General features: G+C 39.0%; 5 protein-coding genes across 5 annotated transcripts in view; 3 read left to right on the forward strand and 2 right to left on the reverse strand.

Moving 5' to 3' along the window:
- Positions 1 to 26,563, reverse strand: part of LOC144629101 (transmembrane protein 121B-like) — a 272,095-nt gene that overhangs the window by 183,316 nt on the left and 62,216 nt on the right. The window lies entirely within an intron of this gene.
- On the forward strand, positions 11,903 to 14,993 carry LOC144628726 (uncharacterized). Its single transcript, XM_078486853.1, has 3 exons — positions 11,903 to 12,095; positions 13,055 to 13,245; positions 13,928 to 14,993. Exons 1-3 carry the CDS (start codon positions 11,903 to 11,905, stop codon positions 14,765 to 14,767), a joined length of 1,224 nt encoding a protein of 407 aa, XP_078342979.1. The 3' UTR covers positions 14,768 to 14,993.
- Positions 16,229 to 26,563, forward strand: part of LOC144628971 (DDB1- and CUL4-associated factor 1-like) — a 39,320-nt gene continuing 28,985 nt past the window's right edge. Inside the window, exons 1-5 of the mRNA XM_078487106.1 lie at positions 16,229 to 16,281; positions 18,623 to 18,943; positions 20,473 to 20,549; positions 22,509 to 22,699; positions 25,897 to 25,966. Coding sequence (XP_078343232.1) covers positions 18,846 to 18,943; positions 20,473 to 20,549; positions 22,509 to 22,699; positions 25,897 to 25,966 — 436 coding nt within the window. The 5' untranslated portion in view covers positions 16,229 to 16,281; positions 18,623 to 18,845. The remainder of the gene's footprint in view (positions 16,282 to 18,622; positions 18,944 to 20,472; positions 20,550 to 22,508; positions 22,700 to 25,896; positions 25,967 to 26,563) is intronic.
- LOC144629182 (uncharacterized) lies at positions 23,453 to 24,181 on the reverse strand. The gene has a single exon (XM_078487396.1). The coding sequence runs from the start codon at positions 24,179 to 24,181 to the stop codon at positions 23,453 to 23,455; it is 729 nt and encodes a 242-aa protein (XP_078343522.1).
- On the forward strand, positions 24,605 to 25,419 carry LOC144629180 (uncharacterized). Its single transcript, XM_078487393.1, has one exon. The coding sequence runs from the start codon at positions 24,679 to 24,681 to the stop codon at positions 25,417 to 25,419; it is 741 nt and encodes a 246-aa protein (XP_078343519.1). The 5' UTR covers positions 24,605 to 24,678.

Below are 26,563 nucleotides of genomic sequence, written 5' to 3' on the forward strand. Positions count from 1 at the left end.
TTAAATATCCAGGGCTTAGAGAGATTTCTTTTAAAGCTGCTATGTTCACTAGCCTGGATAGCAAAGGTGGCATGATACATACCTTTATGCCTCCTGGTTTTACATTTGCAAAGACAGTGTGTGCAATCCTTTGTTTATTTGGTGACGCTCGCTATTTGCAAAAATCTGGCAGCAGGATAAGTAGTTCTCCTTCGCTTCTCCCTCGCCCTCTCTCGCTCACTCACGCCTCGGACTCAGTCACGCGAGATCATTGCGTGCGCTCCGCGCTTGTTCCCATGTTTGTAAAAATAGGGCGTTCTCCTCCTATACTCTGTCCTCCTTCGAAAGGCATCTCCGATTGCTTTTATTGTTTGTGGTTGCTATTTAGAAAAGGCATGACTTCTTTCATGGCGCCATTGCATAGGTACTCGCGTTATCAACTAGAATATAATTTTTCCACAAAGATTTCACGGAACCTACTCCCCTACCACGAATTTTAACCTTGCTAACAACCCATCCACACTTACTATGCGTTTCGTTGATGGGTTTTTGTGCCTGGTAGTTTTTATTGATGCATTTGTACTTATTGTCCACACCTACACGTACGAGCATATACGCTAATAACGCACGATAACGCTTTCAAAAACGCTGTGCTATTACGTACACAATCCAGATCCCCGGAGAAAGAGGTTTGACTGGAAATGACTCCCGCTAATACGGACTCTCGCTATAATGGACACTAAACAAAGCCGCGAGCGTGTCCGCTAGCTATAACGAGAGTGGACTGTACTGTGGACAGGGCTCAAGAAAGCAATATAGAGAGTCGGTGGTGTGAATTTCTCACAAGAAAAGGAAAAAGAACTATTACGGTAGCCTGCGAATACAGCCGCCTCTCCACGCTCCGATCCGCTTGCTGCAGAACTGTGCGCGCGAACTGAACATCTCGGGCAATGGAAATTTTCTCTATTACAAAGAATGACAGAAAATGGATGCATGTTAAGTTTTACATTCTTAGTAACCTATCTCTCCTGACGGTAATCCCTTCTCGTTCGACGAGAAGAAAAAATACTGTAAAAAGTATAAAATACAAGGGATTTTGGTCATCAACTGAATTAACCGGTGGTGCTCGACTCTAGCTTATTATCCACTTTTCGTGTTCTTGGCCATGGTGACCAGCGAGAACGAGCTCGGCTTGTCCGGTTCACCAGCCCTATACCTCACTTAGCAACCTGTTTACAAGCCACTTGTTGAGATTTATGTCTTCAAAATCGACATTTTTGAAGACCAGATCAGAACTTTTATTGCGTACCTGGCCTGAAGTTTATAGCTAGTTAAGAGCGCAAGACACAGCTTAACCCTTCGATTGGAGGTCCGATCCCGGGTTCAAGTCCACCTTCATGCCACTAGATGGATTTGTGTTTGGTGGTCCCAAATTCAAATTCTCCACGCGTTGTAAATAGCCAGCTGGTCAGCCTCCTGCCAGCTGGTACTTTTAACTATTTTATGTTTGATTTATAATATTTGTTTATTTATTGACAGTGTCCCCAATTAGCACAGCCGTGCTAAATACATTGACACTTAAATAAAGTTATTTACTTATTTTTATTTATTTTATAAAGATTCGTATCCTTCGCACGGGCTGCGAAATTGCATGACTTCTCAATAATGGCCCGAACTGACCACTGGGGTTAGCGCAACTTCGAACTTAAATCCTTTTCTCATTAATTTTGTCAAGCATTTTAGAAACACTGATAATTATCCTAGATTAGCTAGCTAGGTTAAAGTAGTTTTGAGAACTCACCAAAAAAATCATCTTATATAAGCTAACAAAAAGTGCGACTTTTATCATCTTGATCCAACAATTAGATGTAAACAATGTTTCCCTCGCCTTGACTTGCTAAAGGGCCTGTTTCAATGGAACAAAAGATTTTCTCACCACCCACTCAAATCAATGTCTTAATTGTTGACGTGACAGAAAAAAATACAGTGTGGTAAAGAAGTCCTAAAAAAAATCAAAATAATGTCAACTCTCTGAAGTAAAGTGGAGCATAATTTGCACAACTGGACGAAATTGAAATTTAGCGCGAATTTCCTTTTTGCTAACGCGAGGTAGTGCGATTTACGCACTTGGCAGGAAGAGTGATGAAAGCCATAGAAATTCGTTTACAAACTCATAGGTGACAGAATCTCAACTTGTTTTGAAATTCATTGAAAATTTCTCTCAAAGCAAATAGAGCGAATGGAAACAATGGGTTAGACGGAATCAGTGCTCGTGCAGGATTCGATAATAAAGAATTCTAAGCATCTTTGCACACTGTTATAGGAAAAAAGTTAAACTTTGTTCACGCTCGCTCCGTTCTCGCGTACTCGAATTAAAAGAGTTGGCGATTTTTCGCGCGTTCACCCCAACAAAACGAACTACGCAGGCTATGTTTAACCTGACAAACTACATAATGTTTGTCGAAGCTCGGCCAGACGGGTAACTCGTCTCCAGTATAAAAACGGCCTTTTTAGACTTTGGGCAATACCAAACTTAGCTAAAAACCTAAATACAAACTTTAATGTGACTTTAATCCTGAATTAGCCCTAATTGGCTTTTGACTACGGCCATTATCAAGATTACTTTGTTCCAATCATAGTTAGTACTAACTATGTTCCAATATAGTAAAAAGGACTCGACAAAAAATTATCTCGCAGTGACGCTAAACTACAGGTGTGAATTTTACCATATGATAATCCAACAAAAAGATGTAAACAAAGTTTTTGTCGCATCACTTGCTAAGCGTCAGTCTCAATGGAACAAAAGATTTTCTCACCACCCACAAATCGGTGTCTTAATTGTCGACGGGACACGAAAAAATATTACGAGTGTGGTTGCACAATTGGAGGAAGTTAATTTTGCGCGAATTTCTTTTTTACGCGCTTGGCGGGAAGAGTGATGGAAATCATTAGAAATTCGTTCACGTACTCTTGTGTCGCTCGCTTCTCGTGACTTCATCGCTCAAAAGAGTCGACCTGTGGCAAGTCTAACATAGGTGAAAAACTTAAATTGTTTTGAAATTCATTCTCATTCATTCTCAAAGCAAATCAATAGATAAAAATAAAAAAATGAAATGGAATAAGTTTCCGAGCAGGCCATCTTCTTTTCAAATCTTTAAAAAACTTCCAAAAGCGTTTTTAAAGACAACAAAAGCTTTGCTGGCTAAGAGAGGGTGAGATAATCTATTGTTCTATTTTGGCCTGGAACGTTTTTGTCGCGCGAAACTTGACAACTCCACAATTCGTGAATCAAAATAAGATAATTACGTGGTGTGTATCATTTGGGTTTTTTAATTTCCAAAACAGTAAAAAGAAAACTGCTTCGGTATGTTAACAATGAGGGTGAGATAATCTATTATTGTTTTCAAGCCACTAAGAATTACGGTGAGATCAATTTGACACGACGCTAGCTCAAAAACAGTGAAAAGAAAACTAACCCGGTATGTTTAGGATTATGGTGAGAAAAATTATTGTTGTTTTCAATCCACTTAGAAGGTGAAATCAAACAAACACGATGCTACGATAGGGTAATTTGTCCGAAACTGTTTGATTCGCCAAACGAAAAAATACTGTATTTCAGCAAATAAAATTTGTCGACTTTCATCAGTTGGTTAGTTTGATAAGTTGGAGGGTGAGATAATCTATTGTTCTTGTCAAGTCACTTTTAAGCCACTCAAAAGGTGAGATCAATCTATTTGTAGCGATGCTAATTAATATGTAAACAAACGCGTTCACTTTTTTCAAATCCTTTTCAATTTGTTAACAATAGAGTTTGAAACACCACGCGTCCAGCAAGAGATATAAATTGAGTCACTTAGTTGCTTTCATCAGTTTGAAAAAGCGCTTGCTCGCGTAACTACACGAAAAATCTTCAATCATGTCTGCTCGTTCTGGAAATCTTGCCAAGGAGTCTCTTTCAGCCGACTCGGTAAAACGTAAGCTGGACTTTGATGAGCCGAGTACCCGAGGGATAGACACCGAATCCTTCCGAGCGCCGATTTTGAAGACGAAGAAGAGTCGTCAGTTAGACTTCGGTGAAACCCACCCGCTTGTGCGTCTACGTTACCCTGGTAAGTAAATGAATTTCATACGTAATGTAAAGTTAGGATCGTAAAATACATTCAATTTAGCTAACTTGAATTGAAAATAACAGTACAAATTGTGCTAGAAGAAATTTTGAATTGAATACATGATTAGTCGCTGGTCTTAATAGGTCTTATCACTGTTTTCTCGACGCCATCTTAGCGAGTAGGCAAAGCGGGTAGAAATTACAGTGTTTGTATAGGAATCCGACGGCAAATATGTTTTACAAAATTGAATTCTGGAAAACTTTTGAAATGTAAAGTTGAGATAGTATGCAAAGTTTTTTATTCACCGAGTTTGAAGGATGTAGCTAGGCTAGAAAGCGTTCAGTTACTTTTTTTTTATTTCCCATACATTTGTCAATATTTTTCCCGCGAACCGCGTCAATTTCCATATATATAATTTTGATTTGGGTAAAGGCAATTTTACTTGCACGCGTTCCCCGAACTGTTTATCGATGGTTAGACCGCGCTTACGTAGACAAAAAGTCGGTTTCTGGTTTATGGATAGACTTTAATTCAATACTAGCTTATGGATTTATGCTAAAAACGTGTACAGTGTATTAGCCTTTTTATTTTGAACTGCAATGTAGATCTTTTTAAGTATTGCTGGGTTTAATCCTATTTTCGAGAGATCACGTTTGCTTTCTCTAGAAACCGTTGTGTTTCGGTCATAAATTTACATTAAAATCATACAAGGGTTAGTTCTTATAGCTAAAGAGCATTTAGATTCATAAAGGAAAAGATAATTTATTCCGTAAATTAAGCTTGACTCTAAAAAGGCATTCTTCATCTATTTACCTGGTCGCTTTGTTCTAAGCCTGGACGAAAAAGCAATGTTTATCGATTGAGGCGTAGTCAGAGTTCTTTTTTGGTTCTTGTTCTTTTCTATCTAGCATACAGCACTCTTATTAACTAGATATACTAACCTACGTTTTTTCTTTCTTCTAGATCTCCTTCCAGACCGAATTGACTTTGATTCACTGGCGTCCATTCGTTCCGCGTACGGTGATAAAAGAACAAACTTCACCTCCGATCAGAAAGAGACGCTTGAAGCTATGTTCTGGAAGACGAAGTATCCAACTCGCCAAGAGAAAGCCACACTGGCCTTGAAACTGGACATGACTATCGCCCAAGTACAGGTATGTCTCAATATTACTGCTTTCTTATTTATTTATTTACATTAGGTTCGCATTTTTTACGAAAGTTTAAAAGTCCACCACGAGCGAAAGTCACCTAAGTTCGGGGAAAGGGGGAGGGTTTGGGAGCTGCATTGTGTTATTTTGATGTATTTTGTTAGATGCCAATTATGTCTCTGGGTTTAATATAGTCTAAACTCTAGCTAGACGCTATTGTAAAGCGTAAAATAATTTTAGAGCGGTACATCCACGGGGAATCGATAGTGTCTTCGGAGGTGAATTTTGAGACTGAAACACCTTTCATTTCCTGGTTCAAAATTCTAAAATCCAGAATCGCGAGACCCCGGACTTTTATCCTTCACTGTCTATAAGACGTCCTTAATATATATCTTATTGGAGGTTTTCATTGATTTCCAACATAGTGTTTTCATACTGAGCTATCTAAATTTGTGTAAAACATTTTGACGAATAATTCCAGTACGGAATACCGCACAGACCTGAGAATTGGACACGTTGTCTATCTAGTAGTTTTCTACAACCTGTAGGATTTATTTTTTAGCAGCGCGTGACGGTGGCGTTACTGACGTGACAGTGAAAACCAGCAATTTGTGTCGCCTAACGCTCCTGAAAATTCTCATACCAGGAAAAAACGATTGCATGGCAAAAAAAATTGTCTTTGATCGCAACCTTTTTTTTAAATAACATATCTTTTTTGTTAGCGATTTAGTTTTTCTGCGCTGCAATATCTCACGCACTACTCTTGTGTTTTTGTTAGATCTGGTTCAATAATCGTCGCCAGAAGTTGAAGAAGGAACAGAAAAAAGGCGCTGTTGGTCTGTCGAGATCCCGTACAGTCCTTCCAAAGAGTGTAAAGAGAACAGTTAGCTTCGGTTGCTTCCCACAGTTCCCTGTGCAGCTACAGGTGCCATCACAGCCGTTGCCTTCCACTCCTTACCCAGCCACTGTTCCGTTTGCGCCAGTTTCGCGTCACGTGACAGAGACCTTTGCTGCTTGCTACTATGGGCCACAACAGCCTCTTCCTGTGCACAATCCACTCGAGACCGGACCGTTGCCATACCAACAGGCCTATCCGTCCTACCCTGGTCAAGTGTACAGAGTCCAACAGCAGCAGCCGCAGACCAATCACGTTGCAAAGCAGGCTGCAGCCTCATCATACCCTGCGCACATCTCGCTACCTCCAGTAAACCCTGTTGAGCCGGATATCCACCAGGCCGCTGCTGCAGATTCCAGATGTCTTACTGATGAGTTCCCGTTATCCTATTCCATCGCAAAAGAGCTGCCACACATCTTTGGAAACCTGGACGACGATGAAGTCCTGGACCGTCCACTCACACCCACCTTTGAGCCACCAATTGAAAGTGAACACTTATGGAATTCATTGGCGCCAGAATTAGACCAGCCAGTCAGCTATAGTTCCTGTTGCTATGGTAATAGCGAAATGTCATCGCCGCCATTAAGAGAACTATCCTATGGTTTCATTTCCAAAGGAAGAAGTTTTGGGTTTTGCAGACAAGACTGATTTAGTGTACATGACATTTGAACATTGTCAATAGTTAATTGTATTTTAGGTGTGACTCAGGCTAGTGCGTTTCTGGTAAAATTATCTATTTAGGCTACTTTCGATCTAGTTTGTTTTTCATATTTTTTGCTGTAGTTGTAAAGTTTTCAAGTTTTTTAAGTCATTGTCAGCACTGGAGAGGCAGGCTACTCAGACGGCGTAGAAGACACTTTATACCGCTAAATAAAAACGTTATCACATACTTGCAGAATCTGATTTTAATCGCATGTAATAAATGATAGCAAAGGGTTTATGCGTGACACGTGAAAAGGGTAAAAGCTACAAAAACTCGGCGTTTGAGGGAACATTAGCCGGCTTAAGCTTTTTGCAGCCCTTTGTCAGAATTTTGTACTATCACTAGTGAATGACTTCCTCTGGTCCAAAGTTAGCCATAAAATTGGTATTAAACTTGTCTAAAATATTTTCTCCGATCAATTGACACCATCTTCCTTCCAAAATACTTCCCGCGCATAAGTTTATTTTTTTTTCGTATTTCGATCACAAAGACTAAGACATGGCCAGTATTTGAATAAGGTACCTCTTGAACAATGTAAGGACCACTCGGAGAAATAGTATCGAAGTAAAGCCGGATCTTTACTTAGATCAGGGTAAGCAACATTGAATATATCGTAAAACAAAGCTGATCGGACTACAAAAAAGGCTGGTTTTATTTCCTAATATTTCGGTTGGACAAAAATTACGTTGAGGGGCTGCAAAAAGCTGAGTTTTCCATTTTTACCTAGCTCTTTGCAGTTCCATCCTCGGAGACACAGGGGCAGTTAGTGGGGGCGTGAGAAAGTCTATACGGGTGAAACTGCCCCTGGTTCTTGAGGATAACACAGTCCTAAAGAGTGTTAGTTTTTTTTTTCTAACCGAAATATTGGGCAATAAAATTAGCCTTTTAAAGTGTTCGATCAGCCTTGCATTTGTTTTGTTTAGTATTTGAAGTATATTTTCCCTTCTCCTTTGTTCCGCTCTTGGGTTCCCTCGGCCCCACCCCATCTCGTCCTTAACCTACTCCCCTACCACGAATTTTAACCTTGCTAACAACCCATCCACACTTACTATGCGTTTCGTTGGTGGGTTTTTGTGCCTGGTAGCTTTTATTGATGCATTTGTACTTATTGTACACACCTACACGTACGAGCATATACGCTCATAACGCGCGATAACGCTTTCAAAAACGCTGTGTTTTTTATGGTATCAGTTTGGACGAACAGGGGAAATGTATCGACAAAAAACGCATTACAGTCAACTTATCGCCTTGCGGGCACTCGCTATTACGTACAAAATTAAGATCCCCGGCGAAAGAGGTTTGACTGGAAATGACTCCCGCTAATACGGACTCTCACTATAACGGACACTAAACAAAGCCCCGAGCGTGTTCGCTATAACGAGAGTGGACTGAACTGTGGACGGGGCTCAAGAAAACAATATAGAGAGTCAATGGTGTGAATTTCTCACAAGACGGGATTCTAGAACAAGAATCACGGTAGCCTGCGATTACAGCCGCCTCTCCAGGCTCCGATCCGCTTGATGCGTTCGGAGGGGAGAGACCTCCAAACGCAGCAAGCGGATAGGAGCGTGAAGAGGCGGCTGTAATCGCCATAGGCTTCCCAAGCTCAAAAGTCGTCTTTTTGATGTGTTTTTGAGTGCCCTTCGGGCGGCCGACTCTACCTACGTGGTGTGTGCGACAGCTTGTGTATATAGAGAAATGTATGGGAAAATCACGGATTCGCTAAAATCGGGTAAATAACTATCTATTTTTAAATAAAGTTTACCTACCTCAAATGTGTATAACTTCGCTAAATGGCGTCGGAATGGCTTCAAATTCGGCACAAGAGACAAGTAAGCGACACATTTGAGGTAGGTAAACTTTATTTCAAAATAGATAGTTATTTACCCGATTTTAGAGAATCCGTGATTTTCCCATACATTTCTCTATATACACAAGCTGTCGCATACACCACGTATGTAGAGTCGGCCGCCCGAAGGGCTCTCAAAAACACATCAAAAAGACGACTTTTGAGCTTGGGAAGCCTATGTAATCGCAAGCTACTATCACGGTAACCATATAACTGTGCACGCGAGAAGCTGAACATCTCGGGCAATGGAAATTTTCTCTATTACAAAGAATGACAGAAAATGGATGCATGTTAAGTTTTACACTCTTAGTAACCTATCTCTCCTGACGGTAATCCCTTCTCGTTCGACGAGAAGAAAAAATACTGTAAAAAGTATAAAATACAAGGTATTTTGGTCATCAACTGAATTAACCGGTGGTGCTCGACTCTTGCTTATTATCCACTTTTCGTGTTCTTGGCCATGGTGACCAGCGAGAACGAGCTCGGCTTGTCCGGTTCACCAGCCCTATACCTCACTTAGCAACCTGTTTACAAGCCACTTGTTGAGATTTATGTCTTCAAAATCGACATTTTTGAAGACCAGATCAGAACTTTTATTGCGTACCTGGCCTGAAGTTTATAGCTAGTTAAGAGCGCAAGACACAGCTTAACCCTTCGATTGGAGGTCCGATCCCGGGTTCAAGTCCACCTTCACGCCACTAGATGGATTTGTGTTTGGTGGTCCCAAATTCAAATTCTCCACGCGTTGTAAATAGCCAGCTGGTCAGCCTCCTGCCAGCTGGTACTTTTAACTATTTTATGTTTGATTTATAATATTTGTTTATTTATTGACAGTGTCCCCAATTAGCACAGCCGTGCTAAATACATTGACACTTAAATAAAGTTATTTACTTATTTTTATTTATTTTATAAAGATTCGTATCCTTCGCACGGGCTGCGAAATTGCATGACTTCTCAACGATCAGTGGTCCGAACTGACCACTGGGGTTAGCGCAACTTCGAACTTAAATCCTTTTCTCATTAATTTTGTCAAGCATTTTAGAAACACTGATAATTATCCTAGATTAGCTAGCTAGGTTAAAGTAGTTTTGAGAACTCACCAAAAAAATCATCTTATATAAGCTAACAAAAAGTGCGACTTTTATCATCTTGATCCAGCAATTAGATGTAAACAATGTTTTCCTCGCCTTGACTTGCTAAACGCCTGTTTCAATAAACAAAAGATTTTCTCACCACCCACTCAAATCAATGTCTTTAATTGTTGACGTGACAGAAGAAAATAGAGTGTGGTAAAGAAGTCCTAAAAAAAAAAATCAAAATAATGTCAACTCTCTGAAGTAAAGTGGAGCATAATTTGCACAACTGGACGAAATTGAAATTAAGCGCGAATTTCCTTTTTGCTAAGGCGAGGGAGTGCGATTTACGCACTTAGCAGGAAGAGTAATCAAAGACATAGAAATTCGTTTACAATCTCATAGGTGACAGAATCTCAACTTGTTTTGAAATTCATTGAAAATTTCTCTCAAAGCAAATAGAGCGAATGGAAACAATGGGGTTAGACGGAATCAGTGCTCGTGCAGGATTCGATAATAAAGAATTCTAAGCATCTTTGCACACTGTTATAGGAAAAAAGTTAAACTTTGTTCACGCTCGCTCCGTTCTCGCGTACTCGAATTAAAAGAGTTGGCGATTTTTCGCGCGTTCACCCCAACAAAACGAACTACGCAGGCTATGTTTAACCTGACAAACTACATAATGTTTGTCGAAGCTCGGCCAGACGGGTAACTCGTCTCCAGTATAAAAACGGCCTTTTTAGACTTTGGGCAATACCAAACTTAGCTAAAAACCTAAATACAAACTTTAATGTGACTTTAATCCTGAATTAGCCCTAATTGGCTTTTGACTACGGCCATTATCAAGATTACTTTGTTCCAATCATAGTTAGTACTAACTATGTTCCAATATAGTAAAAAGGACTCGACAAAAAATTATCTCGCAGTGACGCTAAACTACAGGTGTGAATTTTACCATATGATAATCCAACAAAAAGATGTAAACAAAGTTTTTGTCGCATCACTTGCTAAGCGTCAGTCTCAATGGAACAAAAGATTTTCTCACCACCCACAAATCGGTGTCTTAATTGTCGACGGGACACGAAAAAATATTACGAGTGTGGTTGCACAATTGGAGGAAGTTAATTTTGCGCGAATTTCTTTTTTACGCGCTTGGCGGGAAGAGTGATGGAAATCATTAGAAATTCGTTCACGTACTCTTGTGTCGCTCGCTTCTCGTGACTTCGTCGCTGAAAAGAGTCGACTTGTGGGAAGTCTAACGTAGGCCGGAAAACTCAAATTGTTTTGAAATTCATTAAAAACTTCTCAAAGCAAATCAATAGATAAAAATAAAAAAGATGAAATGGAATAAGTTTCCGAGCAGGCCATCTTCTTTTAAAATCTTTTAAAAACTTTCAAAAGCTTTTTAAAGACAACAAAAGCTTTGCTGGCTAAGAGGGAGGGTGAGATAATCTATTGTTCTTTTTTGGCCTGGAACCTTTTTGACGCGCGAAACTTGACAACTCCACAATTCGTGAATCAAAATAAGATCATTACGTGAGGTGTATCATTTGGGTTTTTTAATTTCAAAAACAGTAAAAAGAAAACTGCTTCGGTATGTTAAGAATGAGGGTGAGATAATCTATTATTGTTTTCAAGCCACTAAGAATAACGTTGAGATCAACTTGACACGACGCTAGCTCTAAAACACTGAAAAGAAAACTAACCCGGTATGTTTAGAATTATGGTGAGAAAAATTATTGTTGTTTTCAATCCACTTAGAAGGTGAGATCAAACAAACACGATGCTACGATAGGGTAATTTGTCCGAAACTGTTTGATTCGCCAAACGAAAAAATACCGTATTTCAGCAAATAAAATTTGTCGACTTTCATCAGTTGGTTAGTTTGATAAGTTGGAGGGTGAGATAATCTATTGTTCTTGTCAAGTCACTTTTAAGCCACTCAAAAGGTGAGATCAATCTATTTGTAGCGATGCTAATTAATATGTAAACAAACGAGTTCACTTTTTTCAAATCCTTTTCAATTTGTTAACAATAGAGTTTGAAACACCACGCGTCCAGCAAGAGATATAAATTGAGTCACTTAGTTGCTTTCATCAGTTTGAAAAAGCGCTTGCTCGCGTAACTACACGAAAAATCTTCAATCATGTCTGCTCGTTCTGGAAATCTTGCCAAGGAGTCTCTTTCAGCCGACTCGGTAAAACGTAAGCTGGACTTTGATGAGCCGAGTACCCGAGGGATAGACACCGAATCCTTCCGAGCGCCGATTTTGAAGACGAAGAAGAGTCGTCAGTTAGACTTCGGTGAAACCCACCCGCTTGTGCGTCTACGTTACCCTGGTAAGTAAATGAATTTCATACGTAATGTAAAGTTAGGATCGTAAAATACATTCAATTTAGCTAACTTGAATTGAAAATAACATTACAAATTGTGCTAGAAGAAATTTTGAATTGAATACATGATTAGTCGCTGGTCTTAATAGGTCTTATCACTGTTTTCTCGACGCCATCTTAGCGAGTAGGCAAAGCGGGTAGAAATTACAGTGTTTGTATAGGAATCCGACGGCAAATATATTTTACAAAATTGAATTCTGGAAAACTTTTGAAATGTAAAGTTAAGATAGTATGAAAAGGTTTTAATCACCGAGTTGGAACGATGTAGCTAGGCTAGAAAGCCTTCAGTTACTTTTTTTATTTCCCATACATTTGTCAATATTTTTCCCGCGAACTGCGTCAATTTCCATATATATAATTTCGGTTTGGGTAAAGACAATTTTACTTGCACGCGTTCCCTGAACTGTTTCTCGATGGTTAGACCGCGCTAACGTAGACAAAAAGTCGGTTTAGTTTATGGATTTATGCTAAAAACGTGTACAGTGTATTAGCCTTTTTATTTAGAACTGCAATGTAGATCTTTTTAAGTATTGCTGGGTTTAATCCTATTTTAGAGAGATCACGTTTGCTTTCTCTAGAAACCGTTGTGTTTCGGTCATAAATTTACATTAAAATCATACAAGGGATAGTTCTTATAGCTAAAGAGCATTTAGATTCATCATAGTCCCCTCTACTAACTATAGATTCATAAAGGAAAAGATAATTTATTTCGTAAATTAAGCTTAACTCTAAAAAGGCATTCTTCATCTATTTACCTGGTCGCTTTGTTCTAAGCCTGGACGAAAAAGCAATGTTTATCGATCGAGGCGTAGTCAGAGTTCTTTTTGGTTCTTGTTCTTTTCTATCTAGCATACGGCACTCTTATAAACTCGAGATACTAACCTACGTTTTTTTCTTTCTTCTAGATCTCCTTCCAGACCGAATTAACTTTGATTCACTGGCGTCCATTCGTTCCGCGTACGGTGATAAAAGAACAAACTTCACCTCCGATCAGAAAGAGACGCTTGAAGCTATGTTCTGGAAGACGAAGTATCCAACTCGCCAAGAGAAAGCCACACTGGCCTTAAAACTCGACTTGACTATCGCTCAAGTACAGGTATGTAGGAATATTTGCTACTCTCTTATACATTTGCAGTAGTTCGTATTTTATTCCTATAAAAGTTGAGTACCAGCCGGAGTCATGTAAATTCTGGAGATGGGGTAGGGGAGGGGGGGACCTGCATCAGGATTTTTTTTCGGATTTTGGCGAGACAGTATTTTGCATGGTTTTATTTTCGCGAATAGGCGAAAAAAGTACGTTAAAACCGTTTAATATGCCAAAATACGTTTCGCTGGTCTTCACTTGTGATTTTTTGAGTAACGCAAAAGTCGAGAAATTCAAAACCAATCAGGTAATTAAGTTGTCTAACGTTAAATATATTCTAATAGAATTCTAAGTAGTGGCTAGAAACTTTTGAAACGTAAAATAAGTCTAGAGCGGTACACTCACGGGTGGTCAGCATAGCTTTTCGGATTTTAAGATTGAAAAACGATTCAATTTGTTTATAGAGAATTGCACAACGCTCCGAATTTATGATAACAGAACAAATGTTGCTTGACTAAAATAACGTGTCTTTGGAAAAACAACAACAACAACAACAACAAAACATTAAGAAGGCCTTGTTTAATAATTACCTTTAATCGCCACGATCTTATCTTATATTCTTAACATATCTCATGTTAGCAATACGATTTTGCGCTGCAATATCTCACGTGCTACTCCTTTGTGTTTCTCTTAGATCTGGTTCAATAATCGTCGCCAGAAGTTGAAGAAGGAACAGAAAAAAAGCGCTGCGTGTCCGTCGAGATCCCGCCCAGTCCTTCCAAAGAGTGTAAAGAGAACCGTTAGCTTCGGTTGCTTCCCACAGTTTCCTACGCAGCTACAAGTGTCGTCACAGCCGTTGCCTTCCACTCCTTACCAGGCCACTGTTCCGTTTGCGTCAGTTTCGCGTCACGTGACAGAGACCTTTGCTGCTTGCTCCTATGGACCACAACAGCCTCTTCCTGTGCACAACCCACTCGAGACCGGACCGTTGCCATACCAACAGGCCTATCCGTACTACCCTGGTCAAGTGTACAGAGTCCAACAGCAGCAGCCGCAGACCAATCACGTTGCCCAGCAGACTGTTGCCCCATCATACTCTGCGCACCGCTCGCTACTGCCAGTAAACCCTGTTGAGCCGGATATCCACCAGGCCGCTGCTGCAGATTCCAGATGTCTTGCTGATGAGTTCCCGTTCTCCTATTCCATCGCAAAAGAGCTGCCACACATCTTTGGAAACCTGGATGACGACGAAGTCCTGGACCGTCCACTCACACCCACCTTTGAGCCACCAAATGAATGTCAACCCTTGTGGGACTCGTTGGATTTAGGATCAGACCAGTTCCATGGCAACCAGGCCAGTTTAACCAGAGAAAACTTCACGGTGTGCGAATCAGCCGATCGCAGACACTTTCAGCCAGTCAGCTATAGTTCCTGTTGCTATGGTAATAGCGAAATGTCATCGCCGCCATTAAGAGAACTTTCCTATGGTTTCATTTCCAAAGGAAGAAGTTTTAGGTTTTGCAGACAAGACTGATCTAGTGTACATGAACGTTGATCATTGTTAATAGTTAATTGTATTTTAAGTGTCACTTAGGCTAGTGCGTTTCTTGTTTTAAAATTATCTCGAGTTATCGATTTAGGCTAGTTCGATCTAGTTCGTTTTTCATATTTTGCTGTCTTGTAAATTTATCAAGTCTTTATAAGATTATAAGTCGTTGATAGCATTGGAAAGGCAGGCGACTCAGATGCGTAGAAGGCAATAAATAAAAGTTAACAAATACCTGCTGAATCTGATTTTAATCGCATGCCACTCTGCATGCCAGTCTGTTAGACTGACCTCGTTTATTGTAAACTTGGCGTTTTAAGGAAATATAAGCTGACTATTGACAGCCGTTTGTCAAATTATTGTATTTTGAGTATTAAGTAAATTCCTTCAGTGCAAATTTGCAATAGACGTGGTATTATATTCGTCCAAAATAAGTTCTCCGATCTGTTGATAAGATAACTTCCCTTAAATTTGTTTTAGTTTTTGGGATTTTGCTCGCAAAGATTTACGTAACTCGCAAATTTAAGGCATGACCACTGACCAGTTGTTTGAAGTTTACTTTCCTGCTCCTCTGTTCCAGCCATGGGTTTCCTCGGCCCAACCCCAACTCGTCCTTAGACTGTTAACAGCCCTCAATTTTTGTACTTTCCTAGTTATTTTCCTAAAATTGTTGACCCCGAGAAAATAATCGCAAGGAAACTGGACGCAAACTAAAAAACAAGAAAACATACACCCATTGTGCGTTGCTTCTTTATCGTTGAAAAATAGAGAGGCCGGAACAGTCTATCTCGTGCTCGGTTTCCTCGCCCTTCTCATTCGACCAACATTAAAAGGAAAAATAAGGATTGCTTGTTGTGTAGCTCTTGTGTGTCTTCCTCAGTTTCCGCACCATTTCGCTTCTTATTCAACAAACTTTTGAAGCATTACTTGCAGTCTAGCGCGAGAAATGTAAGGATGGGCCGACACTCGATACCAAAATAATTTAATGTTCGATACACCGATATTTTGACAATTTTGGAAAGTATCGATACTTTTTATAAAATATCCCACTTTCGATACGTTTTCGATACTGCACACGTGACCTGAGCCTGCGGTCTTCTGATCAGCACCTGAGGTTTAAAAAAAGAAATTTTGCTCAAAGAAATATTGATGTTCTTGTCAATATTTGAATTTTTCTTGCGTTGACTTGATGTCAACACATTGCTGATGCAACAGTATTATTAATTAAACAAAAATACCAAATCAACATTCTTGGCTAACATAGCAAATATCGTATCGATATCGTATCGTTTTGAAAAACCCGTATCGGCCCATCCTTAGATAAATAGTATAAATGTCCTGATTCGACCGCTTCCAGAATGGAAAGAGACTGGTGCGAGGTTGATAGCAACAAGGCGTTCCATGCGAGATGCGCCGCGAGAGACTGGATTGAAACGTTCGTTCAGCGTGTTGTGTTTTCCACATGTGACTGTCTGAGTTTGTAAATTTTGTAGTACTGTTCTGTTTTTTGTTTCGTTTCCTCAGAAACGATACGGTATTATTTTGGCTTCGATGTGAACTATTTACACAGTGAGGGCTACTATCCAATCAGAAGAACGGTCGTAACCACAAAGTAAATACGTTTGACTGAAGGCAATTAAGTTCGTAAAAACATGTTCTTCAAATATCGGAAAGATATTCTCAGCATGATAAAAAAAATATTGAGAATCGTTGCAAACAGAAATATCTGGCGACTGCAATGGTTTTAAGTTTGATTAAAGCGATGTATTGTAAGAAAACTAGAGAAAGCTCTCGTAGCGTTTAATTGTTAAGTAAACATTCTAGCGATTTTCTGAAACGGAAGTAAATTTTCACCAATCAGTGTTTGCAAGCGCAAACAAAAAAGGGATGACTTGTCGTGTTTGCTCGCACGGGGGGCTGCTATCCAATCACAAGAACGGTCGTAACCACAAAGTAAATAGGTATGACCGATGGCAATTAATTTCGTAAAAACTGTCATGTTCTTCAAATATCGGAAATATATTCCTCAGCATGACCAAAAAAATTTAGATTCGTTGCAAACAGAAATATCTAACGACTGCAATGGTTTTAAGTTTGACTAAAGCGATGTATTGTAAGAAAACTAGAGAAAGCTCTCGTAGCGTTTAATATTATTCTGAAACGGAAGTAAATTTCCACCAACCAGTGTTTACAAGCGCAAAGAAAAACGGGATGACTTGGCGTATCTCGTGTTTGCTCGCACGGTAGAGCTTAAGTGCGCTACAAAGAGAAGTGCATATTTGCAGGTGACTTACAAAGTTAATTTCACTTCATGTAACAGAGGAATGTATAAATGTGGGAGATTGCCCTATTCTATTTGTACAGGAAAATTTCACGGCATCTTCGACGTCACAAACAGCGCGAATACACGCAAAATCGCGTGGGTTCTCGCGTGGATGTACCCGGACTTGCGTGATCAGTGTCACGTCGGCGTCGCAAAAACATTCGAGTCTGCACGGAAAGTTGATAAGTTCTGCTCAAAGTTTAAATTTTGTATGGACAGTATCGTATAGCAAGGTGTGCAACTGCCGTGTCGAACTAAATTCGTCTCCTTAGTTGATGTAACGCTCAATGTTAACTACCGTTGCAACTGCTGGTGCAGATTTCTGAGATTAAATTAATGATATAAACATTATTTGGATTATTCAAAGCCATCGCGGTCTGATCGAAACTCCACAGTATCGCCAAAAATGCAAATCGTTATTATCAGTGTTACCAATGCAAGGCTGTTACACTGACAACAGAAGCAACTTGGCTGTGTCTTATTCTGTGGAGATAATTTTATATTTGCCGGGAGAGCGTGCAGCGCGGATCGAGCAAAATACAATCCTGGTACGACTATATATAACATATAACTTTCTTTAAACTTGAATTTTGCTTAATTAAAAATCCTTGTTAAAAATCTGTGTATGGTAGCTTTTTACATTAATTTGCTTTGGTTGTTTACGTGTCTTTGTAAAGTGACAACAGGCATTTCATTTTGAAGAAATGGCTTCGAAACAGTGTGCTTATCTCTGTTCTTGTCGACCAGGGTTTTGGTTTGTATGAATTTGGCATTTATTTGATTTGAGCATGTGATCAACTCAGAGAAGTATATACCTCAAGCTTTTTGTCAAAAGGTAATAATTTCATCTTCGATTAAAGTGTTGTTTTGCATTTTATCAGAGATCAGTAGTCACAAAACACTTTATTTATGGAACTGATTTATTTAAGGATTGTTTGTTTCAAAAAATAAACCATTTAAATTAATTGCATTACTCTGATCTTGCATTTTACTCTTGTGGTTTCATGTTTCCCCACATTGATAGGAATATATTTATTCTTTCTTTCTTGGGAAGAATGTATTTTGAAGAGCGCATCCAAAGTTATGCTATCGGGTGCCATTTTTAAGCAAAAAAGTGTTCTGCAGAAATAAAAAAAATCATTTTAATTTCCACTGGATGAGTAAAAACGATAAAGGCAAGCTCCCTTCACTTAACTTAATTTGGAGAGAAAGACATGTGCTATTTCTATAAAGAGAAATATTTATGTGTTACTTGAACTCTTGAAAGCCAAACTGCAGCAGGATGTAGTTTATGTCTCCTTTACATAAAATCGACAGTAGGTGTAAAATGAGAATTTAAGTTACTACTGAATATGAAGTTCTTCTTTTCATTCTGCACTCGTGCATAAATTCGGCAAATTTAACATACACTAGGACCTTCTCCAAATTAAAGTAAACCCCAAACCCACCTCTCCTTAAGTGTTACACTATTCTTACCCTTCCGCAGTCAGGAAACGAAACACTATTTCTTTTTGAAATAGCTGCTTGTTTATCGTTCTTCTGTTTTTGTTTTGTTCCTTTTATGACAATAAGTGTGATATTCACGCAATGTGGGACCAGAGAAGTTCACTGTCTTAGGAGATCTGTTTGTAGTTCGACGCATTTTATCTCTTCGTTCATCATAATATGGCGGGAGTTTCGATCTGTAATTCCATTATTATTTACCGTGTTTTGGTAAACGAAGAAAGGTTCTAGTGATAAGTCATGGCTGCATTGGATAGTATAACAGAGCTTAACAGCCTTCTAGATACCTGGAGCAGGGAAGATCAAGAAAATAGCTCGCCAGTCAATACTCTACAAAGGTGGGTGCAGTTAGATTAAACAAACGGCGAGCTTTACATGTAATATTATTTGATTTTTTGTTTCAATATAAACTCAATTTGTGTTTCTTTGAATTGGTTCCCCGCCGACCTGTTTGTTAGGTTATTTGGGCACGATTACGTGTAGTCTATGAGAGCATCCGTTTTAGAAACGAGCCGTAAAAAGCAGATGCCCTTGCAGGCTATATAACGTGTGTGAAATATTAAAATACAGCTGTTGCTCATAGTAATTGGATGAATATGTACCAATCTTACACATACTCGCTCTCAAATGGCTTCTTTTTGTGCATTCGTACTGATGGGGTATATCACTGACTTCTGAGCATTAACAAATTATGTTCACTCAGAAAATTACTCCTTAGGCTATGTTTAAATGAGGCCTTCCAAGGGAGGTAGCCGTGTCGCAATGTCGCATGTTTCTGAGAACCCATGTCGCCTAGCTAACAGCAGTAAATGTCGCTGTCGTTTTTTACCCCATTGTTTTGCTGTCGCTTCGTGTCGCTGTCGCATTTCAGTGCTGTAATGATGTCGCTTGTCGCTTGTCGCTTTTAAAATGTTCCATGTCGCCAGTTTTCAGGGTCATGTCGCTTGTCGCTTTAACCCCTTGGAATGCCTCTTAAATGGGACTGGTTCCAAATGGCTGTTGTCCAAAAATCGGACAGGATAGGCCTTCTGTTTAGACAGGACCATTCTGGAACCCGTCCAGAACAGATCCCAGGTCCAGTTATCCCAGTGTTAATTTCGTTACCAATCGATGAAATCGATGATTGTTTAAAATCGATATCAATTCATGACAATCAATATCAATTAATCAATTGATATTGGTAATCAATGACCAATCGATGAAGTATATTTTTGTGACTATTGATTGACATTGATTGGAATCGATTGTTATTGATTATCATTGATTAATATTGATTGTCATCGTTTGTTATTGATTATGCCGATCGATATCAATCATTGACCCTATTTTGTGACTGTGGATTGGACATCGATTTGTGACTTTTGATTGGTCGTCAATAAACTTATTTTACTCTGCAAATTAACAGCTGGCCATGGGGTGTGCTGCTGGGACTCTGAGACCCTTTAACCTACATTGTATACTAGACCACTGTTCAGCTACATTTTGCAATCCTATTGTAGACAAAACGCCAAAAATCCCTACCCTATCCTAGAGCTATTTATCAATGCTTTCTTTGTTATTTATGTTACCAGGGGTCAGTAAAGTTGCCATGCTGCAGCTAAGCTGACCGCCTTACTGATTTTAAATTGTTTTTTGCTGGGAAACTTTGTCTAGACGAAATTCTTCTATTTTCTCGGAAAATGACACCCTAGACAAAAAAAAAGATACTCTTCACAGCGGCACATACCTATGTAGCTCACATCATTATAGTGTATATCATTTTCACTTTTTTAATGGCTGTACAAATACTCTGCACTTTGAAATTGTGGTTATCAGTTTTTAACTTTCAGGATCATTTTAAAACTCAATTTGTGATTTCTCAAACCAGGATAGCAGAGTTGGTGGAACGTGAAAATGAGGCTTATCATAAACTAGACCCAGATCCTTTTGATGACAGACACCCAGGTAATATATTTAATTATACAATTCATGCTGTTTCTGGTGGTATGATCTACACTGAAGCATGTTTATCGGTGAAAAGGTATTCGTCAAATTTAAAGTATACAATGTACTTAAGGTCTATAAATGAGAATTTGCAGTCACTGGTATCTTCCATATAGTGGCTTTTCTTGATCCCAGAAAATGGTCAGGGAAAAATAAAATTCTTCAAGGTCAGGGAAAATTCAGGGAAAATTGCCATTTTGAAGAAAAGTCTGCTGAGGGAAGACTGGAATATTGCACTATTGATCTCATGCATTAATTTTGACCTGGAAGAAACATTTCATGTGATCTCAGTGATGTTTTGTTTTTGTGGAAGTGGACCTTGGCTGGAGGCACCAACGATACAGTGTATCTGACATTTTGTATTTATTTGGTCAGGGAAATTTTGTTTTTGTCAGGGAAAAGTCAGGGGATTTTTTAAACGGTTGTCTGTGGCAACCATGTACAATAATGCACAATGTGAACCTGAATTGTACTTGTAAAAGTTTTACTTTTAGTATACATGTAATAAAAAACAAAATAAAACAGATGTTGACTACATGCATAAATTTTTCATAATCTTCACTTGTATGACAGATTCTGACACCAAAAATGGCATCATGAAATATATTAAACACGAGCGACTGTCACAGTGTTTCATCGGGCTATCCAAACACCGAGAAGAGAGTTGAAAATACTATTCGCTGCGCACGGAGCATTTTTGGTGAAATGCCAGGTCAGTTTGGATAGCCGATGAAACACTGTCTTGAGTGTTCGATGTACTGTTAGTATCTTCAATTGAAACAAAAGTGAGTACCTTATGACATGAAATTTTCGTGACACATTAATTTCGCGATTTTGAAGTGCGTATATTTCGCGACACTTAAATTTTACGATTTTGCGAAAATTTTGTATTTTGAATCACTTTAATATCGCGTTTTTGAGTAAGACACAATTTACATTTCCTTTAAAAAGGACTTCATTAATGAAAAAATAAAGTCAAAATAAACAAAAAAGCAAGAGTGGGACTAAATCTCAGCAATAGCAACAACAGAGCAGTTAATGTCTACAAGTAGGTTATGCTTGTAAGTGCATGAGTCATTGTTCTTGTTTCAATTGACGACAATATACATTTAGATTTATAATTCCTTCCTTCAGTGGCACTAAACTTATTTGACATAATGTGAGTCACTTAATTTTCGCGTCATGTAATGTTCGCAACAATTATTGTTCACGTCACTTTAATTTGCGATTTTTTTCGAATCGTGAAATTCGCAAAATTAACGTGTCGCGAAAATTTCATGTTTACATAAGGTACAATTAGTTAACACAAACTGAAATAAAATCGTAAAATCTATTACTATTAAGACTGGGTATCCAAACCTCCTTCACAGTTACGATTTTCTTTGTTTTAACTTGATGAACTATCAAATGAATGTGATTGAGAAGAAATGTTCAAAACTTGCAATGAATCCAAATAAAGGAGGCACGGTTATTAATTACAAATCAACCACTGCCTCGTGAATATGGAGGATGGGTGCCTGGGATACCCGGGAGGGCCTCCACTGAAGTCAGCCGGCCCTACCCAGATAGAATAAAGCTGCTAAGGCTGGCAATCCCAACAAAACAGCCATGAGCCCCCACACACAGACACCCGTCACACTGATAAAATCAGTGGAAAAATGAATAGCTAATAACAAGAAGCAGGGAAGGGAGGGAGGGAGGGGAAAAACTCGCAAAACATCCCTGAAAACCCTCCATGGAACGAAGACCTGACACCACGCTATAATGTCCGAGAACGCAAAGCACTGAGCCTGAGAAGAGCTAGTAACTGCTGACCACCAGGACAGCTGACTTGCCCACTGTTAAATTGCTTTATTTAACTTGGTTAAATCGCATTTAACCTCATGTAACAAAATATCTTTAAATGTTGTGCTGTTGTAGGTCGAGCGGATCCTGACTGTGCATTGGGTCACCTCCTCAAGACACTGTTTAGGAATGATGAGTTCATGGACAAGCTTGTGAATACGTACATCATGAGTACCATCGAGTATTTTGATCTTAACTGTGTTGCAGCAAGAGTTCTGTTGAATGCCATGCCGGGACTGGAGAGTGCTGCAGTATTCCAGGATATGGTAAGTTTGGGATTGCTATGGGAGATTGCATTTTAATTTGGAAATATATAGCAAAAAACAGATGACAGGCCTACACAGACTCCTACTTCGTGACTTTTGTACAAAATAAGCCGTTCGGTAAAATTGGATTTGGTCGTCCAATTTATTTTAACGCTTCAAAGTTGTTTAGAAAGGGCACTATGCTCTGTCACTTGTATTATAAGAAGGCGATTTTAGGATAAGTAGAGTCGAAAGACTGCCGCTCAGCAGATGTGTAGAGATGATAGATCTGCACGGTTTCCCGTTAGTACATTTTGACACCTCTGTATTAAATTTTGCTATTGCGGTTAGTCTTGGCTCATTCATATTCGCAAGATGTGTTTTTAGCTTTCAAAATGTTCGCTCTGGAAGGACGCAGGTCTTATTTCCGTGAATATGTTGATTATATACTTGCATTCTATATTCGCAAGGCCGGGCCCGGCTGTTTATAGTGTTGCAATGTGTGTTGCTTTTTATCACGGATGACATATTTATTTCTGTCCACTTTAGCCAGAGACTGCGTAGCTTTATTTTGCAAAGCTATTGCTTTGTTTTAGAGACACGTTATTTACTGTCGCTAAGGTTATGTATCTTGCATCAATTTTAACGAGCGTTTAGTCTTTTGAGCTCGATGTTTTGAGTTTTCGCCTCAGTCCCTTGTAGAATAAATTGAAATTGACAGGCCTACGCGGACTCCCCTCGTGACCTCTAATCGCGACGCATTTGAGCCTTGGGTCAAAGTTTCGCTCTAACGAGCGTATCTTTGAGGGATTTACCCCTCTTATATGATATAATTGGAGGCTTTGTGTAGATTTTTTTCAGCAACGGCTGATTTTGTATTAAACCCCAGTTTTCCATTAATATTTGTTTAAGGTCGCGCACTGATGGGTGATATGTAGTGACAAATGGCAATATTTTCTTATGAGTCTTTTTATTTTGTTTGAGAGCCGACTTTCGTCCGGCAAAGTTCACCTCCGCTAGTGATCTCTCTATAAAGGTTTGTGGATAGCCACGCGCTCTTAGGCGCGATTTGAAATTAGAGAGACACTCTTCAAATGTTTTTTCTGAAGAGTTTGTTCTTAGGAGTCTTATTGCTTCGCCTTTAATGAAACCTCTTTTAACACCCGGCGGGTGACACGAGGTGTAATGTGTATACTGAAAGGTTTCAGTCGGCTTATAGTGGGTTCTGATGTCTAGGATAGATTCCGTTTTAAATCTATCTCCTTTGTATACCACTGTGTCGAGGAAAGTTAATTCGTTCTCTGAAATTTCAGCTGTGAATTTTATCGTAGGGTGGAATTTGTTTGCTTGTTCAATAAACAGAGAAATGTCCTGTTTATCTTGATCCCACAAAGAGAAGATGTCATCGATATAAAGTCTCCATTCTCTTGGCTTGATATTGCTTTGGCGAATGAGTTGTGTTTCAAATTTTGCCATAAAGATGTTGGCAAAGGCAACCGCCATTTTTGTACCCATTGCGGTTCCGTGGGTTTGGAGATAGTTATCGCCATTAAATTGGAATGAATTTTCTTTTAAGATTAAGCCAAGCATATCCCTGAGATATTTTGTCGGGATAGGGGGTTTTTATTGTGAAACGTTTCGTATGCCTGGCATACAGTTTCTATTCCCTCCTCGTGTGGTATATTTGTATACAAGCTTGTGACATCCATGGATACTAGAATTGTACAATCCTACATCAAGGATACTACCGATTTTATCAACTTTGTGGAAAAAACTAAGATACGCCAGAATACAATTCTAGTATCCATGGATGTCACGAGCTTGTATACAAATATACCACACGAGGAGGGAATAGAAACTGTATGCCAGGCATACGAAACGTTTCACAATAAAAACCCCCTATCCCGACAAAATATCTCAGGGATATGCTTGGCTTAATCTTAAAAGAAAATTCATTCCAATTTAATGGCGATAACTATCTCCAAACCCACGGAACCGCAATGGGTACAAAAATGGCGGTTGCCTTTGCCAACATCTTTATGGCAAAATTTGAAACACAACTCATTCGCCAAAGCAATATCAAGCCAAGAGAATGGAGACGTTATATCGATGACATCTTCTCTTTGTGGGATCAAGATAAACAGGACATTTCTCTGTTTATTGAACAAGCAAACAAATTCCACCCTACGATAAAATTCACAGCTGAAATTTCAGAGAACGAATTAACTTTCCTCGACACAGTGGTATACAAAGGAGATAGATTTAAAACGGAATCTATCCTAGACATCAGAACCCACTATAAGCCGACTGAAACCTTTCAGTATACACATTACACCTCGTGTCACCCACCGGGTGTTAAAAGAGGTTTCATTAAAGGCGAAGCAATAAGACTCCTAAGAACAAACTCTTCAGAAAAAACATTTGAAGAGTGTCTCTCTAATTTCAAATCGCGCCTAAGAGCGCGTGGCTATCCACAAACCTTTATAGAGAGATCACTAGCGGAGGTGAACTTTGCCGGACGAAAGTCGGCTCTCAAACAAAATAAAAAGACTCATAAGAAAATATTGCCATTTGTCACTACATATCACCCATCAGTGCGCGACCTTAAACAAATATTAATGGAAAACTGGGGTTTAATACAAAATCAGCCGTTGCTGAAAAAAATCTACACAAAGCCTCCAATTATATCATATAAGAGGGGTAAATCCCTCAAAGATACGCTCGTTAGAGCGAAACTTTGACCTAAGGCTCAAATGCGTCGCGATTAGAGGTCACGAGGGGAGTCCGCGTAGGCCTGTCAATTTCAATTTATTCTACTGTACATGTCTATTCTGTTCCACATGTCACAGAGGAATTTTAGTCCGGTGTATTACAAATAAGGATCACAAATCTCTGATGCAAAAAATGCTTTGAAATAAGCGCCTTGAATGTACATACAGTACAGTGGAACCCCGATATAACGATATTCCCGATATAACGATGAATATGTTATGTCCCGGCAATAGTAAAATGTATGGGACGGAACCCCGATATAACGATTCCTCGATATAACGATATAATTTTACTGCCCCCTTGGCATATCGTTATATCGGGGTTCCACTGTATTAAGGGAATAGGTTAGTATACAAAGTCTATAGATTTCACTTTTTAAAGAAAGGTTGCATAACTTTTTTTTTTCAATGAAAGGAAGATTTAACTTTTTTTTTCGATGTTTGTAGGAGGCTATGCTCACCCGGCTGTGCAAGTGGGCTAGAGAAGCTACAGAACCCCTCAGATCCTATGCTACAGGTAAGCATACCAAGTCTTTATCTCCAGCAGTCAGAATAATTTCATGTGTTTGAATTGAAAATTATACCTACACAGGTATATAATTAACTATTTATTTGTTACTATCATTAAGAGTTTTAAAAAGGCAGTAACCTTCACTTATAAACATACTTCACAATGCTGTAAATTGTTTTTACTTTTTTGTGAAAACTTGTTACAGTAACTGTATTCCAAAGAATTGTACCATACACGTGCACAGTGCACATGTAGTAAATGTATAAAAGGTTTAGGTATCAGTATACCCCAAATGACCATCATGCGTTGGAGCTGCCTTACCGTCTGATAATTAACGCAAACCCCAACAAAGTATATATTTTCTAAAAGCTTAGGAATAGTAGATTGCAAAGATATATTTATTTTAATTTGAAATACTAATGTTGTCCAAAAAGAGCGTGTTATTTCCAAAAGTACCGAGGCTCATAAATCGGGTTCGTTTCCAGACAAATATGAACGGGAAGAAGCGATCAACATCGCAATGTGTTCTTCACACCTTTTTCTAAATACCTGTGTCGGGGAATATTGATTACTTGTCTGGTTTGTTTTTGACACGCAATTGAA

The sequence above is a fragment of the Oculina patagonica genome, chromosome 10 (assembly GCF_052425735.1).
Source record: "Oculina patagonica isolate OP01 chromosome 10, crgOcupat, whole genome shotgun sequence".
NCBI lineage: Eukaryota > Metazoa > Cnidaria > Anthozoa > Scleractinia > Oculinidae > Oculina > Oculina patagonica.